The 17,598-nt window shown below is 40.4% G+C and overlaps 1 protein-coding gene across 4 annotated transcripts; it reads right to left on the bottom strand.

Moving 5' to 3' along the window:
• Nucleotides 1-533: 533 nt before the first annotated feature.
• Nucleotides 534-17,275, bottom strand: LOC6553082 (transmembrane and coiled-coil domains protein 2). 4 transcript variants are annotated; one of them, XM_015153961.2, is made up of 10 exons: nt 16,720-17,275; nt 4,837-5,016; nt 2,459-3,103; nt 2,306-2,370; nt 1,733-2,238; nt 1,555-1,675; nt 1,370-1,474; nt 1,179-1,292; nt 929-1,104; nt 534-861 (listed from the first exon to the last, which is right to left on the bottom strand). In XM_015153961.2, the coding sequence occupies exons 2-10, from the start codon at nt 4,976-4,978 to the stop codon at nt 735-737; spliced, it is 2,001 nt and encodes a 666-aa protein (XP_015009447.1). In that variant the 5' UTR covers nt 4,979-5,016; nt 16,720-17,275; the 3' UTR covers nt 534-734. The 4 variants fall into 4 exon arrangements, with proteins under 4 accessions (XP_015009447.1, XP_026832070.1, XP_001979077.2 ...); XM_026976269.1 differs by lacking the exon at nt 16,720-17,275 and adding an exon at nt 3,966-4,045 and having other exon boundaries at nt 2,459-3,836; nt 4,837-4,926; XM_001979041.3 differs by lacking the exon at nt 16,720-17,275 and adding an exon at nt 3,966-4,045 and having other exon boundaries at nt 4,837-4,926.
• Nucleotides 17,276-17,598: the final 323 nt, after the last annotated feature.

Below are 17,598 nucleotides of genomic sequence, written 5' to 3'. Positions count from 1 at the left end.
ATTAATTGAGCATCCGCATTCGAATGATAAATGCCTACAATTTGGTAAATTACCAGGTAAATTATGAAAATTATTATTTCATTCAACTTTAATAGTAGTCGAGGACAATTTATTTTTAGTACCAACTGGGAATACCTGCAGCTGTTAGAATAAATACTCCTGAGTAGCAATGATAGTTATTGGATTGGCAATAGAAATAATGCCTTTTGGTCAAGTGTTAAATGTGCTCTAAAAAGTTGATCTTTAATCAACTTGTTTACACAGATATTAACATCGGGGGCAGAGTTGCAGTGGCAGGGCAACCCTGGTTTAAAAAAATTCCCCGAAATAAAAAAATGACTAATTTATACAAACTTTCATTTCATTTATTTTCAATTATTTTATAGTAATGTAAATATTTTATATAGATAATACATAAATTATGTATATTCAAATATAGTTGAGTAATGCACGGAGACTTGTCAGCATTTTCAAGTTATTACATAGTTTAAATCAATTTTGCTAGATTTGATGCGAGAGTGTTGTGTGATGATTAGGTGTGTGATAAGGAGTATGAATGTTTTGTACAGTTCCTCGGGTGTGTTCGTGTTGATAATTGATACAATTTCAGTTAAAAATTATTGTTATAATCGTTATCGATAAGCTATTTACAACATGCACTTTAGAACTTAGGATAACTAAAGAACGTGTCAACTACCCGGTAGATGAGACGGTGGCCACCAACCCCACGTAGTTTACTTCACCACCAGCGATTGCTTCAGATGCCGCACCAGCCCGGATCCAATGTCCTGAACATCCGGCCACTGTCGTATCACAAAGATGACGAAACAAATGGACAAAAACGTTGTGAGAACGCGAACCCTGGAAATGAGCAAACAAATATATTAGTAGGGCGGAACATGGTGGAACAGAATTCAGAAGTAGCTACCTCGTTTTGAGAAAAGGCATTATGATGCCTGCAGCGGTGGCCACAAGCAGGAGCACCACTTGCAGTATCGTTAATACCACATTGATGAGTTTCACAACCAAGGCCCGCGCATTCGAATTGTCGATGCCCTCGACGGTGACATATTGTTGCTGCGACATGTGCTCCATTTTCGATATCTGTGGAAGAGCTCGCTTAGACTCTGTTTGGGTGTGGGTATTGGGGGCTGGAATCCCCAAGCGTTCGAACTTACCCTCGTTTGACAGTTCTCGAGCACTTCGTTGACGTCACGTAGTCTTTCATCGCTTTGGTATTGTACTTTCTCCTCCATGTCGGCAATCGTTTGCTTCAGATTCTCAATTTCATTCTGTCAAACAAAAGCGGCAAAGCATGAGCACGAATGTCGGGCAAACTGCCAAAGCGTCAGCCAAGTGAACTACGAACCTGATGTAATTCCGTCAAGTCATTGATTTGCTCCTCGAGTCCCTCGGCACGATAACGTTCACTTTCGAGTGTGGCGGTCAGATTGTTGAATTCCTTTTGGCCCGTCTGCCGAAAAGAGAAAAGAAGGTTCGAATATTAGTGGTAATAGCCCGAGGATTTCGCCGGCTTCCCAAAAGAGCGCGTACCTCGAGTCGTTCGATCCGCTCCTTGAGCTTCTCGTTCTCGGCCTTTCGCTCGGCCAGCTCTGTTAGCAATGTCTTGAGCACTATGTGGTATTGGCTGGCTCCCGACTGGCTTTTACCAGACCTTTAAGTAAATATAATTAACATCCCTGTCTCTGATGAAATCGTGAGCTACACTTACCCTCCTGGTATACTTTCGCTAGTTACGCTGCTGCATTCGCTGCCATTGTCACTGTTGAATTTTCCTGTGCCGCTTCCCGTTCCGCCGGTGTTGTTGTTCTGCCCGCCGCCGCCTGAGCCTGTCGAGGTTCCGGCTCCAGGCACTTGCTGCAGGCGCTCGCTGGCCAAAACATCGGCATTGGCAGATTGCATGCCCTGTAGCTCGGCTTCGCTCATCTGGTTGATGTTGTCGGCGCTGCCAAACTTGTTCTTGATCAGGTGCGCAAACTCCCGTGGCTTGGACATCACCGATCCGGAGAAGCCGGTGATGCCATCGCGGATGTTGCCTCCCACGTTGCGGAGACCCTGGCCGACGTCCCGCAGCACCTCGCGCGGCTGACGGTGCTGGCTCTTCGTCTGGAACTGGTGATTCTGCAAATCCTTGGCCCGCTTTGTGTAGTTGTCCAGCTTTTTCTGCAGCTGCGAGATATTGTGTGCGCTCTTCTGGTTCTTTTTCTCAAAGACAGCCTGCCGAAGAGTATTACATTGATAACAATTATTTAATTCTTGTCAAACGATAAGTGGGTCTACATACCTTGATGCGCTGCAGCTGCTGCTTGTCTGCACTGGCTGCCAACTTCAGATACTCGTTGACATTATCTAAATTAAACCATTATTTCAAATTTCAATTATCGAATGTTACTTTCTCTTGGTTATACATTTGCAACCGGGCGAATTAACTACTTACCGTCTCTGGCAGTTTGCTCCTGTCGGATGGACTCCTTGGTGCATTGGATCTTCGTGTTCAATCGGTCGATGGCCTGCACGCTGGAGCTGCGTTCGTGACAGCGGCGATGGACCTTCTTGCTGCTGTCGAACTCGTCTGAGACGAAGGACGAGTAGTAGTCCTCGTTGCCGGACAGCCGGGAATCCTCCAGACCGCTGCCCGTGCCTGCGCTTCCACCGCCACCGCCGCCGCCGCCTCCTCCACCTTGCTGTGGACCCAAGAAATCCGACATGTCGTTGACGCCAACGAGACCGCTGTAGGCCAGCAGACCGCCCTGGTCAGAGCCATGCGTGCGCCGTTGGCGCTCGCGACTCCTCCGCCGGTGGGTGGGACTGTGGCTGCGGAAGCCACGAGCCACCACCCCGGCGCTGCCCAAACTACCGGTCACCGTGTTGCCGCCGCTGTAGACAGCCGCCTGTGCAGCTGCCACTGTGCTGGATGAGGCCGAGGAATTGCTGTTCGTGTTCGCGGAGGCTGCTCCGGATCCGGACGTGGCCCCTCCAGCCGTTGTCGTTGCTGCTGCGGTTCCTCCCCCAGTTGGTCCTCCCGCTGTGGCTGCTGCTGTCTGAGTGGCTGCCGCTGCCTCGCTGGCTCGCTCCCGGGACACTGGCGAATTGTGGCGCATAGAAAGGTACGACTTGGGTTATTTTGTAAGTCTTATCTGCGTTTTTGTCTTTTGTTTATATGCTGTTGATTATGAGGCGCGTTGCAAGCAGCACAAAAATGTTCAATTTTTAACTATCATTGTATGGTGGGATGGTGATGTAGTGAGATATCTTCAGGTTTAGCTCTTTTGGTTTATATATATTCATTTTCTTCTACTTATTACATTTTCGATAGGTTGGTGAGACATCAAGTGAATTGTTAAGCTTCTTTTCAAATATATTTCTTTTTAGTTGGTTTTAGTTTTGTAATGGAACCAAAGGTTTTTTATTTAGAGTTTCTAACAATTTTGTTTATTTTAAACTAAAATTTCTTAAAAGTTGTTAATAAATTATTTTAACGATGAATTTGCGGTTTTTTATACAAATTGAATTTTATCACACGATTTGAAAGTGCATTTAAAGATGATAAAGATGCTCGGTTTGATTATAAATAGTCTTTGTTTCTTTAATTCGAATTATTATTTTAAGGGACCCGATCTTTTGAGCTGATTTATGGTTTAGCTTGTTTGACGAATGGATGATGAATAAGTATAAGAGTTATTTCATTTTTTATTGACAGCTGGACAGCCTGTGTCGTGGAAAGAGACAGACAACAAAGAAGAACAGAGACAAAAGAGTCAGGGACTATAAGAAGCAGTGGCAGGCAGTTAATAGCGTTTAAATCGCGTGTTTCGCTGTGAATAGAACCAAAATAAGTAGTAAAACGATTAAGTGTGTGAGTGCGTGAGTGTGGTGGCGAAAGTGCATGGGGTGTGCAGGTTACTTACAAAAGAATGTGAGTCTTATTATATTGGTATACCTACGTTTATCAATGATTCTGATTGGGTTTGCTTGATTTGCAAGTGTAGCTAGTTAGGCAGGCTAACATTCAACGGTTACAAAGCTAAACAAGGAAAATATAAAAAGATATAAACGAAAATATGTAAAGTGCGCAATCAAACAAATAACTGATGTTAGGCACAGTCAAATGGATAATAATGACCAAGACACTCAAAAGAAGGCTATGCTTTTTGCTTTTGATTTATACATGGCTGTCTGTAAGCTTGTTGATGCCAAACTCGTGAATACATTGCGAATAATGGGCGTATTGGGGGTGTATGGGCGGTTTTTGGATTCTGGAAGATGAGTCATCGCTCAACCACAGCCGGGGTGGAAATTCATGGTGGAAAGCATACAGGGAGCTCCGAAAACCTTAGTATAGGAAAATCTGCTAAGCTAACAAACTGAATGTGTAATATTTATAGTTAAACAGTTGGTTCAGAGAGTATTCATTTCTTTGAACTTTTTTTACATTCGGAGTGCATTTGTCAAAGTATAATAACAAAATTTATTTATATCACCCAATCATATAATATTTAGTTGAATGATATAAATCGCCATTCTCCTTACTATTCTTCCTTTACACTACTTCTGCTATAAAACCTAATTGACAGCGGAAGTGCAGTAGAAAAGAACACTGATAGCCAGCAGTCCCCATCGAAATCGAGCTGGCCCACCACATCCAGACTCCCAGATTAGCAGTGTCCCCGCTGATAAGATGCAGGAAGCTCCGGCTCTAACACGACCCAATCATTCCAATTATGCGACTGACTAATGGACCAGAAGGAGCCCGAGGAGGGGATGGCGGTTCGGGAGGAGGAGTCCGGAGGATTGATAATCATAATTGATAATTACTTTGCTCGGTGCTGCGGCTGGCAGAGGGGGAGCGACTGGCGCGCAGATTCGAGCTGGAACCGCGGGAAGGACGCAGGGGCTTCAGCGTTAGGAAGTCCCGATTCTGGTTCGGATTAGGGGCCGCATTAGGCGTTGAGTCCATTATTGCTGGCTGCCATTCAATGACGACGATTTCGCTGACTGCAAAGAAACAACAGAAGCGAATGAATAACAATATTTTCAGAACGTATTCTAGGCTAAGTAGCAAAGTCTAAAGGTGAATCAACTGTCCGCCAGCTGATAATCCCCGCGCATAATCGGATTATTTCATATATACAAGTGTGAAGAAAACTGGAGCACATAGAATAATTGTATACATTCCTGGCATTTCTTGGCAGCTGGCAGATGGAAACCATCTTCGAGTACCCAAAAGTAGTGTCATCGCTGACACATTTCAAGTGCTCGCCTCCAGAAATGTATACAATCTATTCCTAACCAGATACGGTAGCAATTTGTTGGAGATACGGCCCACAACCGACTGAATCAGAGAACCATATAGGGTTTGATTATATGAGTTGTCCGCCTGAAAAGTTTAGAACTCAAGTGTCACAGGCGGCATGCCACTGAAGTTGGGTTGTTGAAGGAGGGACTTTGATAAAGACTGTAGACGCCCCATCATTATCATTGTATGCACCCCGATACAAATTGTTTACTTGTTTATAAGCAGCCGTTTTGTTTGCCTCATCATCAGCACACCCACTGGGGTATATAACTCACAGTATTTAATCAGCACAAGGGAATATTTCGAGTTCCATTACATTTATGCTGCTCTGCAAGTGAATCGGTTAGACTTAGCTTGTTTGTCTGCATGGATGCCGTTCCAGATCGTAATCGGCTTTAATGGATATAACTTTCACGCCCACTGAAGACCTACCCCATTGTTACTTCACTTGAACCAATTGAGAGTCCGCAAGCAGCACTTTCCACTCACGTTCCGCTTTTTCTTTATGCGCTTTGCATTTTTCGGGTAATTTTCCGTTCGGTAAACCCATTTAAGCTTATCCCCACACTCGCACATGTCCAGACATTTAACAGTCTAACACTTTGCATGGCAAACGCTCGAGCTGGTTAGTTGCTTTAGCAATAAGCTACATATAAACAATTTAAATGTTACAGTAAATGAAAAAACCTTTACAATGAATCTTTAAATCAATGGAGGGGATGACGTACACCTATAAATAACACAACAAAATGTTTTTCAATGCGCCCATATAGCCTTTTTCCAGGCCGGACTAGAGGAACGGATTGAATGAATATAAACATTATTCTATTTAGAGAATAATCAAGGGTGTGCATATAATTCTTTGTTATTGAAAACTTTGTAACGCGAAGAATTTCTAGTTCTAAATAGGTTTGGGCATATAGCGTTCATTCGTAAACTTTCCTTATAGAGGCATTTTAGGCCCATCACTTTTCCTGAACAGAGGAGCAAGTACAAGAAAAGATTAGGATGACAGTGATACAGGGATGATGGACCCACTCAGTCCGTTGTGCTTTCAACCCAAATGCTCATCTGCACTTGACTGCACCACAGCTGACGGGTTTGTGGCGGAAGTGGAGGTCGGGAGGGATAGGATGGGATGGGATGGGTTCGGTGCCTTCAGCTACGACGTTTTTCTGTGTGAATCGAGCATAATCATTTTCTTTGTGCCCCTTTCCTTCAGCTCGTTTGTGAATTTTAATCAACGTATTTTGTAACCTTCTTCTGTTTTTCGTGCTTTGTTTGTTATTCCGCGACTCGCTTCCCATTCGCTTTCTTGCACAGTTGTTTAAACAGAAAACAAAACAATGACAAAATACAATAAGCGCATTGATATTATATATCAAGCGAAGAGAAGAAAGTCCGCGACGAACTAGGAGTGCCCTATACTCAGACTAACAATTATAAGCTAATTACGAATGAGTTCTGTTCGATATTATCTTATAAATAATTATATTATAATATATAATTATATTTTATTATATAAATATAATATAAATATATATAATATAATGTAATATATATTATATTGTTGATTAGGGACCTACACTTTAAAATGTCTTACACATGTACTTACACAAAAATGTCTGATTTGAGAAGTTGGAAATGTAGGCAAATCGCCAAAATGATAAACTAACTTGAATAGTTTTAATACAAAATGTAATTCAATGAAATGTAATTTCAATATAATTCAGCCTACATTGTAGACCAACTCATTCAAAGTAAGCTTATCAATCCGTCTACTGTGCAAAACACAAAATGCAATGCAAGTCAAATTGAAAAAGATTCAGGGTCACTGCACTCACGACTTTGAAACTCATGATGTCGCAGACTATATCTCTCGTGTTTCTCAGATGACTGTATGGAACAAGTCGCAATTTGTAGTGATAAGCAAGGAACGGACCAGTACAACCCCGCAGAGAGTGTCAGTTATCAATAGTGTGTTTTCGAGTGCACATGAACCAAGGAGATCCATCAATGGAAAGCGATTCAAGTCGGTTCCGCATTTTTATCGCTAAGTAAAAGGAGTGGAGCGTGCAAAGTCCAGAGATAATTGAAAAATCTCTGACTTTTGACACAAGCAAATGCATTTGCATAAAAACATAGGCCGTCATGTAATAGCACTGCGTTAAATTGAATTGGGTATATAAAAAATACCCCGAATAATTTTGTATATGTATATACTCGTCATATAATGTTAGTATGATATAAAAGCTATATAAGAAAGAACGATTCCGCCACAAGTTGAATCCCATTAGCACTGAGTGCTAGAATTTTTTTTAAATCTGTCCGCACATCCACTCAAGAATAATTTTAACACAACATTTAAAAAAAAATGCATCTTTAATGGGATCATTCATCTTCATTCATCTAATGGGATCAATTCATCTTTAAGCAGGTTCCTTTTAAGTAACATTCATGGCCTTATAGATGCAAGATCCTTTCTATTTCGGAACTTTTATTTTGCGAATGAAAAAGTTTTTAAGAAATAAATTCGTAATGCTATAACTTTGATAACCAAAGCTTGAGGTTCTGAGCAACCTTACAAACCTCTTTACAGCAAAGTGTACAAATTGTACATTTACCAATCTGAGCATGCATTTTTACATACTTAGAATTATGCCAAGACATTTGCTAATGACTCGCTACTGAATACCTCAACGTTCCACATGCAACATCTCGGGATTCCGACAGGTTATCTTTTGTGAAGGTCGCCGCGCTTGGATTATAAATATAAAGAACCGCATTAAATTATAAGTCGTGCACACAGACAACGATAGCCATAGAGCAAGTAATTACAGAACTGACTCTCGGTCCCATTTGCATTCTCGGCCAGTCTCCCCAGGAAATGCACCTCCATCCAATCCATCCACATCACCCGGTGAACTGTGAGTAATTCTATCATTAGGCAGCATGTTGGTGCCTTTTATGGACTTTGGTCCGCATTTCTGCCACATAAATAATGCTGCACTCGACTGTGTGGAATAATTCAAATGACCTCACGATACACAGTTTATTCCAATTGCAGTGCACTAATTGGTTCTTAAGTGCCGAAACGATAGAATATTAGGGTATTCCACTACTTGCAATAGAGCCCTGCGCATTTTTCCTTATAAGAAATGTATTCTTCGGCATCACGAGTTTTTTATAACCCCAAAAATAGCATATTTTCAACAATTGGTTTCCAACTTTGTTTTGTTTATATATGTAAAAACCGCAGATCTAAATCTTTATTTACTTTACCGAGTGTGCGCTTTGGTTTCTTAACGTAACGCACAGCTTTGGCGGATTCGGTTCGATTATATAAGAGTGGGGAAACTGAAGCCGACAGTATCATAAATGTTGTGCAGGTCAGGGTATTAAAGCACACGTAAACATATATGTACGTCAACAGCAATTGAACTTTCAGTGAAGAATTGCCAAGTTTGCTCAACAAAACCCGCAAGAGTCAAGAAAAGAGGCCAAAAAAAAAAACATAAACAATTGTCAGATAACTTTGACTGCTCGCCTATTACCTCAACAATTTAACAAGACGCGATGTTGTCAATGTGTTTTATAGATGTTACTTTGCCACCGTTGTTGTTTCAGCATTTTGCGTTGTGTTTTATTATTGCAGGTGTTTAAACTGCTGTTCGAGACAAGCCAAAGGTAAGTTGTAGCCTGCTTGTGTTTTTGTTTTTCTTTTTATTTACGGGGCTGACGACTTTGTTCTCATTCGTTGCCAGATACAAAATGGGGTGGTGGAAATGGCGGTGCCAGGGGGTAGGTGGGGGGCATGTGTCAAGTGCGAGTCGTGATTCATGCTAAAAGTACATAAAAACAGGGGAGAACGCTGTAGTCCAGTTCCTCGACTATCAGATACCCGCTATTTAGCTAGTGGGAGTGCGAGGGAAAAATGTCCAAGTTCGGTCGGAATATCGATAGAATATGAGTAATGGGTAGTAATATGACCTATAAATGCGCTTACCACAAGCGATGCACAATACATTTAAAAACAAATATATTAGTATTTTCCGTTGAGCATGTTTATATCGTATCATATTGAAAGCACCCTTAGAAAGGGTAGAAAAACAAACGAGTTACGCCACAAGTTTGCTTTGTTTTTTGTTTTAGATAAGCTCACCGGGAACCATCATAATCGACAACCACAACCACAAAAAATAGCCGGGAAAAGAAAGAAACGCTTGTGCTATTTTCAATAAGCTTATTATCGCTGCAATGGATACCCAGTATATCTATTTTCAAACTGCCACCGAAAGCTATCAGCCATAGCAATGGAATTTTAATTACAAACCATATTTACCAATCAATCAGCAAAAGGGTGTTGTGTAAGTGAAAAAAGTGAGAGGAAAAACGTATTTCACTATCTGGCATAATTAGTGGAAAGCACGGGTGCAAATCGAATCAATGGCTTTTAGATAACGATAAGAACAAATATCCACCGACTTTCTTTGTAGAAGTAAGCCACAGCAGCATTCTAGGCAGCATTCCAAGTGTATCTTAAAACATAAATCTTTCTGTGAATCATTGTCGTAAACCATAAAGATAAAACTTGATTTATGGCCTACCAACCGTTGTCTGGTAAGAACTGTTTTTGAAATGAAAATAGTTACAGAATGACTTAGCAATTTCCGGTAAACTCATAGTGGTTTCCAGGTAAGCAAAAGTAGTTCCGAAAATTTGGAAAATTAATATGTGATAAACTCGCATGCACCAAATTAAGTAATATTTTAAAGATGTGCCATTTGAGGTATGAAGAATCTGACGTAAATATCCTCTATATCGTATCTATCCTCTATCTTGGACCACAATTAAATGATTTAGTTTAGAAATAATCCTTCAGAAAATATACTCGGGACAAGCCAACTTGTTCTTATTTTGACTCACGTGATTTTCTTTTGCGAACTTAAGGTTTTCATTGCCTATCAATTCGTAGTGCTTCGGCCTTATCTTCTGACCACAAGAAGCCCACACACCTGACATTAATCAGCCCTCAGGTGTCGGCTAAACCCACATCCAGTTGGTGTCACATCGAGTGTGTAAATATAACATTTTATTCACCGCCGCCTTATTAATCAGAGAACAACAAATGAAGAAAACCTGATATCGGTATTTCTATATGCAGAAGGCGGAATCAGAGATAGAATGACTCCCAGAACACGTCATACAGTGCAAACTCTATTTATCTTTATCTACTCGTATATCTATATCTATATGACTCTGAACACCTTTTATGGACAGACCGTTTCCTATAGAAAACAAATGCATTTTACAAAAGTGTGTCACGCACAATAGGAAATAGGCGGCTTTTTTTTTTATTGGTATTCTTTGTTGAGTAATATTCAATTTTTAAACGGTTTCGTTTACACATTTTGTTATGATTGCCAGTCACCATACTTATTTCCTACATTTTATAGATATAGGAGCGTAAGTACTAGCTAAATATGAGTTCAGTACATAATCTTTATTGCTGTGCAATCGCTGGCCATAAATTTTCCTGCTCTGTCACTAGAAAGTAGTGTTTAAAAATGTTACCAACAGGGAAAATATGCATTATAAATGTGGTGAACTCAGTGGTGAGTACTTTCGGATCAGTTCTTCCGACATTTTCCGCCTTTTTTGGGCTTTTCGTGTGGTTTTTGTGGTTCGGAAAAATTTTCCAGTTAACAACAGAGTAAGTAAGCCAGGCAATTACCTTTATGATAGTTATTCAATGCAGTCTGCGGTGCTATTTTTCCATTTTCTCTCTGCGGGACCATCTCTTCCGCTGCGGCTTCCCATTAACGCAATTGGTTTGTGCCACTTTCTTTGAGATACTCGCAGCACGAGTTCAGCATGTGGGTCCATGATACTGCGGAAGCTTGGCAGATACTTCTAGTGAACGAGAAGATGTTTCGGCCATAACTCATGGCACATTTAAGACTATTTTATGGCTGCTTCCACACCAAAACAAGCAGCTGTGGGTGTTCACCTTTTTTTTTTTTTTTTCAATTTTCCATACAATTTGTGTTTAAAATCGATAAACTATCGAAATACCAAAATCTTGACCCCGCCTACAGGTGAAGGTTGCTACTTTGGATAATCGAAATGTTCTTGAAATGGAATTATAATTTGCAGCCAACATCATCAATCTGAAGTCTTAATAATGTTAGAATCGAGTAGCAAAACCAGAAATCTCTATTTTCGTTGGCCTAATTTTTTAAAATAAGATGCCATTTATTATATCTCAATATTTAATAAGTCCAACAACGCTTTTAGTATAGATTGATGTCACCTATTCGAAGTCAATCATCGGTGCAATCCAACTAATTTGTTTTGCTCATTACACAATAATAACATAACTAAAATGAATGGGAAATACCGTTTGTCCATAAACTAATTGCTCAAGCACGATTAATTTTATGAAATTACGCACATGATTATATTTCACATATCGACCACGCCCCAAAGTCAATTGTTTCAATTTTGGCTAAGCGCTTAATTGACTCTGGCTGCGGGTCAATAACACTTTCGATACAGAAAGAGGAGACCCAACGAGGTTGAGTTGGGTTCGGACATCAATTTTATGGTGTCATGGCATTTGTCAAATGAGACACTCAAAGCTGAACTTTGAGTCGGGTAGACCTTGGAGCTCGACTCGAGGAGTTCAGGTAATCTTGGTGAGTCAACGCTACTTCATGGTAAATTATAAGAAAATTCGACACTTTCGCGACAGAAAAACGTCGTTATAGTGGGTGTGTTCCTTAATGGAGAATGGCAGCTGCATTTTAGGGCATCTTAATTAATATTTTTCCAAATGCTTAATATTCAATTGATACCTTATTGCCCATTTTTGATTGCCCCTGTGGGTGAGCTGCCTTTATCATATTCACATTGACCAAAGACTCGTGAGGTGGATATTAAGCTAATTAGCATAGATTATTCCGGGAAAAATACTTGCGACCGATTTCTAAGTCTTTCTAAGTTTGATTGAATGAATAATTCGGCTGCTTCTCCTAGAAGAAGAATTCTCCCCTATAAAAAAACCTAAAAATTATTAAACTTTCCCCGCAGCCAATTTAATACGTGTCTTTAGCTTCATCGCATTATGTAGAACTTTGTCACATCTGAGATTGTCGAGTTCAACTGTAGTTAATATTACTCATCGAATATTCGGACAAAGATCACCTTGCTTAACATTTTTACACTGAATGATCAATGAATTGAGCGGCGACCGAGCGTCGTCAGCAAAAGCTCGCCTGACTGAAATGCAAATATGAAAAAATAAAGCAAATAAATAAATGGTATAAACAAATGAGACGCTGCGAGTGGCGTGCATGAAATATCAAACTCATGAAAACCGAGAATACCGGAAAGGAAAACACAAAGCATGCTGCTAACTTGGCATACACTCATGCAAAATTATTTTGGTCATTGTTTTTGTCGCGAGTGGTGTATGTACATAAACCAAAACCAAAATCCAGAACGAAAACGAACGAAAACGAACGAAAACTCACAAAGAAAACAGATCGGAACACGTTTTTGAAGGAGCCAGAACGAAGCATAACAGCATGAGGTGGGTGGGGGCACAATCCCCACCCACTTTTCAAGCCCCAAAGCGGAATGATTCATGGGTGCCTGCCGCTGACGCCAAATCGCATTCGGTTGATGAATTTAAATTGTTCTTAACCGAATGTGTACACTACAACCAAAAAGGGGGAATGTGCACAATGGAGCCTTTAAAATTTCATTATCGCATTATTTCTAATTGACTAATTAGCAAAAGTGTCAACATCTATACTTGTAATTGTTCATAAAATAAATTCACTACAAAATTGAGATATCATCATCAAGCTCGCTATGTTTATAGAGTATACCCTTAAATTTGAATTTACTACGTTGTTTACTGTAACAATTTAGTATATATTTGTAGGAGCACTGATACTCGATCCACCTTAGTCATCAAGACCACATTTATGCCGTTTTCCATCCATCGCTTGGGTTTCAGTTTCCTGTACATTTTTGTCGCCGCGTCAAACAAACATTAAATTATTGATTGACAAGTCCTCAACCCTTTCCACTTTCTAACAAATCCCCCTTTTGCACCGCCATCCGCGGTAAACTCAAAAGGTGAAAGTGAAAATTCCCATTTCTATTGTCGTTTCTCTCTTTTTGTTTGTGCAAAACAATTTAACAATTTATGTGTAAATTTTCACAACGGAAGTGGTTGAAACTTATGTGTGGGGCCACCAGAGCGGCAACGGCAAAAAAAAACGGAACTTATAAGGTTATTATCATATTTGGTCATCTGGTCGAGCATATTTGTAGTGGATGAGTCACTGAGAATCAGATACTCTCCTTCATTGTTTTAAAATGAATCTTTTTCAAGTGGGACGACTCGTTTCCGAGAAGTATTGCCACCTAAGTTGCAGGTATATTGCTCCAAATCACTGGAATTTGATGACAAAGGTGTAGGTCTAGACAAAGGTATGGATTAGCGTTTAATCTAAATTAGCATGCTGACATCACCGGCAACCCGGCAAGAGCCAATTCCGAAGCTCAACTTCGTTACTAAACTATAATCTGCTCAAGAAATTCCACTTTGTGGCACTCCCTCGTCCATTTCAGAGTTACTTGAACAACAAACGTTCCTGCTAAGTAAGGAAACATTGAAGAACAAACTTAACATTCCTTTATAAGTCAATTATGATTAATAAAGTCAATCAGCCCGATTAGTAGGGGAGAGAAAACTTCGCCGACGAATCTAATCAAGATTTGATTGGGTTCAGAATTGGGGTACTAAAAGTAGCGTGTATTCTTCAAAAACCCTCATATAAGCCGATCACGATTATAGGTCTTCAGAGGCCAAAATGCGATTGTTTTAGGTTATCATGGGGTGATTTTTTAATTATGGACCAGAGGCAGCGGCGAAGGGCTAGTGAAACATTTCTGTTGGAGGCGTCGCTTGTTGCCAGGACAAAAGCCATTCGAAGAGCCGGTCGCACATGGCCCTCTCTCTTTGCGTCTCTCTTTTGGGCACACGCCCAAAACAGCAAAGCAGCAAAACAGCAGAGAATAAACAGAACAGAGGAATAGCAACACCGTCGAGGAAAACAAAAACAAATCGAATTGAATCGAATCGGTTCGGTTTGCGGGAAGTTCAAGAACGAAATAAAAGCAAACACCATTTCACTCTGCTTATTTTGCGGTTGCCTTCGCCCATCAAACAAACTTAATTAAATATGCAAATAATTGGCGTGCTTTCGTGCTCGTTTTATGCTTCGATTGTATTGCATAATGCACGAATTTCGGAGATTAATGCGTTTGGGAAGTCTCAAAACTGGGACTTGGGCGAATCCGAAAGTAATTTATCGGGACGCTTTTTGAAAACTGTTGTTTTCGATCTCGGCTGTGCGAATTGAAGGGGAAGCGGGAAAAGAGAAAGCCAATTAATACGGATGACATGTGGCTAAAGCCGAGTTGATCAGTCATAGAGTGATTGACAGTCAACCCGCTCAGCATAGGAAAAAGTGGTAATTACGAAATGCGAAAGATCATGGTGGAAATTAATCACTTAACAGGGTTATATTGTATTCTTGCTACGGAAAATTTCACTTTTCCGAAAGCAAACGACAATTTTCAGTATCAACCAAATCAAATGTTTTCTTTTAATATCAAACTAATCAACACAATTCGTCTAATTCAAATAACATTATAGGTGATGTTGGGCTTTTGGCACATGCTAATCGTCTATTTTAAGCCCCTCTGGCTAGATAGCGAGTACAATGCCCTAATCTGCTCTCTCATAATCCAGCATTTTCCACTCCACCCACCGCCCACCTGTTCTTTGACGTCACCAGACTGAAGACTGGGTCCTAGCACTCTTGTGGGCTTTCGGAAACTCAAAATGTGTCCAGATTGGTGTGCGTTCAAGTGTTTTGGCGCCGTTAGCAACAAACTGAGCATGAGAAAATGCTTTTCCATGCCCGTGGCCGATTGAAAATGAAATTAAACAAAAAAGAAATAAGCGCCGCAGTTTAAGCATTTGGGCTAACGAATTTTATTTATATGAAAAACTTAATATGCATATGCGCGCGATGCGAGCCCACAGATTCATAAATAAAATCATCAGTTGTCACAGGCCAAAAGAGATTAGTCGGGGGAGCAGGGGGAGGGGCTTGATCTGCACACGAAATTAAATAAATAATATAAATACTGTGCCAGAAATAGCAGACAAGCAAACGAGACGAGCGACCAAGAAAGCTACACTAAACAAAAGTAGAATTTAGATTTCTTCACACTACTTAGCACTTTCAAAAAGTGCTTCAGTGGGTGTAAAACTAAACATTTTCATGCAAAAATACATAAAATTTTATTTTATTATTATTATTGAGACTTTTGGTGTAAGCTGATTGATTTAAAACTTTACTAAGCACTAGCCACTAGCTTAGCTTTATTAAATTTCACCAGCACTAAACTTTTGGTTCTGTGTAGAGATAGCCTCGCTATAAATGCCGATTCTTTTCATTTTCCGTCCGCTTACATTTATCATGCCTCCTGAATTTAATTCAATTGCTGACAAAAATGTGTTGTGGATTCAACCGTGCCTGTCTCCGAGCAACAACAAATGCAACAAACTATGTTGACAACAAACAGGAAGATGAGCCTATAGAAAGCAAACTTGCTCAAGACGGTCTCACACAAATGTGCAGCTTAGTGAATTGATCAACGGGCGCATTGGAGCAAGGGGGGAGGAAGTGCGATTGTTGCCAGGCCACAAGACGCATTCCCTGCTATTATTTACTGAATTGAAGTCGCTATTAACGTTAATTGTGTTATGCATATGTCGGGGGGAGGGGGAGGTGGTGGCTTTAACAAATGGTAATCAAAGTGCAATGGCAGGGAAAGTCAGCAGTTGCCAGGAGCGGATTCATCGGGCGAGGTGATATGATCTCTGACAGTAGTTACAAAAGCGAACTCCTTTTTATTACCCTTATTCTTCCAAAATATACAGAATATATGGATATGATGTACATTAGCTGGCTTAGTATAAAGCAATAAGTAGAATATTTTCTAAGATGTTTGATTCTGAATTGTCAGTACATACATTAAATTCAGTTTTATCTGCTGACCAGCTTTTATAAAACCCATCTCGGTTCCCACCAGAGATTAATGGCTTGCCAAAATGAGGTTCTTGAGCTCCGAAAAGTTTGGATCAGTTTTTTTTCCGCTTAAAAAATAAGCAGGCAGGCGAACACACACGCACACACACGTTCGTGGCCCGCAGGTACGTGCGGGCGTGTGGTTGTGAGTGTGTTGGCCTGGTTGAGAGTACACTTAAATAAACAACTCTGAACCGAAAACAATATTCGGCACGCACTCACCTTTGCAACAAGAGTTGTGGAGGTGCAGCCACCCGCTCTCTCTCTGCTTTCTGGCTGTCCGCTTTACACGCTCTCTGCCTCTCTCTCTTCTCGCTTTGGCTGCTGCAGCGCTTGATTTTTATGCACACAAATTTTCAAACTGCGACGCCCTTTTTCCGATTTTCTCTCTCACCAACAAAACAACAACTAGCGCATTCAGCACACACGCACACACTCTGTTAACAACAATTTGGTTCTTCACTTTTTGTGTATTAGATTTTTCTCTTTGATTTTCCTTTCGCTTTGCGCACCTCGCGAAAAATACTGCTATTCGACTGGACAACCAGCGATACTTGTTAAACTGCGGACGTCGCTTCTTACATTTAATTGGCTGCCCTTTTAACTTGTCTGCTGCCAGTCGCTGCACTTTACTTTTTGTTTGACTTGACGCCTTGCCTGCTCTTCGCCTTCGTCTTCGCTCCGATTTATGCGACACACGACCAGCCACCGCTAAATATCAACACGAAGTAAGTGTGGCCGACGCTTTTTTGACGAAGAAAACCAAAGGAAGCGTAAAGAAGACCAAAAGTATCGGCAGCTGGTCGCACTACCGAACGGTCACGCTGAATTGGAACAGTGCTGCCAGATCGTTTTCATTTCTTATTGAAGGCCAACTGAAACATTTATTTGTAGCACAAAATATGCAGTCTTAACCAAGATTGAGTTTATAGAATTCGTATTAAGTAGCCATACCATCATACAGTTCATTTTAATTGTTGGTCTAATAATCTTATATAAAATTTCTAATATAATAATACTATTATCTAATTGTGTTACAAATGAATTTTTGTATGGGAATACATTTCAAAATTATTTAGAACTTGCGAATAGATGGAAAAA

This window comes from Drosophila erecta, unplaced genomic scaffold (genome assembly GCF_003286155.1).
Source record: "Drosophila erecta strain 14021-0224.00,06,07 unplaced genomic scaffold, DereRS2 tig00000000-arrow-pilon, whole genome shotgun sequence".
Classification (NCBI taxonomy): Eukaryota; Metazoa; Arthropoda; class Insecta; order Diptera; family Drosophilidae; genus Drosophila; species Drosophila erecta.
This window is presented reverse-complemented; position numbering and strand designations above follow the sequence as displayed.

Coding starts and splice junctions, on each gene's coding strand:
- LOC6553082 (XM_015153961.2), bottom strand. CDS start 4,978: ATGGACTCAACGCCTAATGCGGCCCCTAATCCGAACCAGAATCGGGAC. Junction 2,371..2,458: donor GGAGCAAACTGCCAGAGACG/GTAAGTAGTTAA, acceptor GGTTTAATTTAG/ATAATGTCAACGAGTATCTG. Junction 1,475..1,554: donor AGCGGATCGAACGACTCGAG/GTACGCGCTCTT, acceptor TCTTTTCGGCAG/ACGGGCCAAAAGGAATTCAA.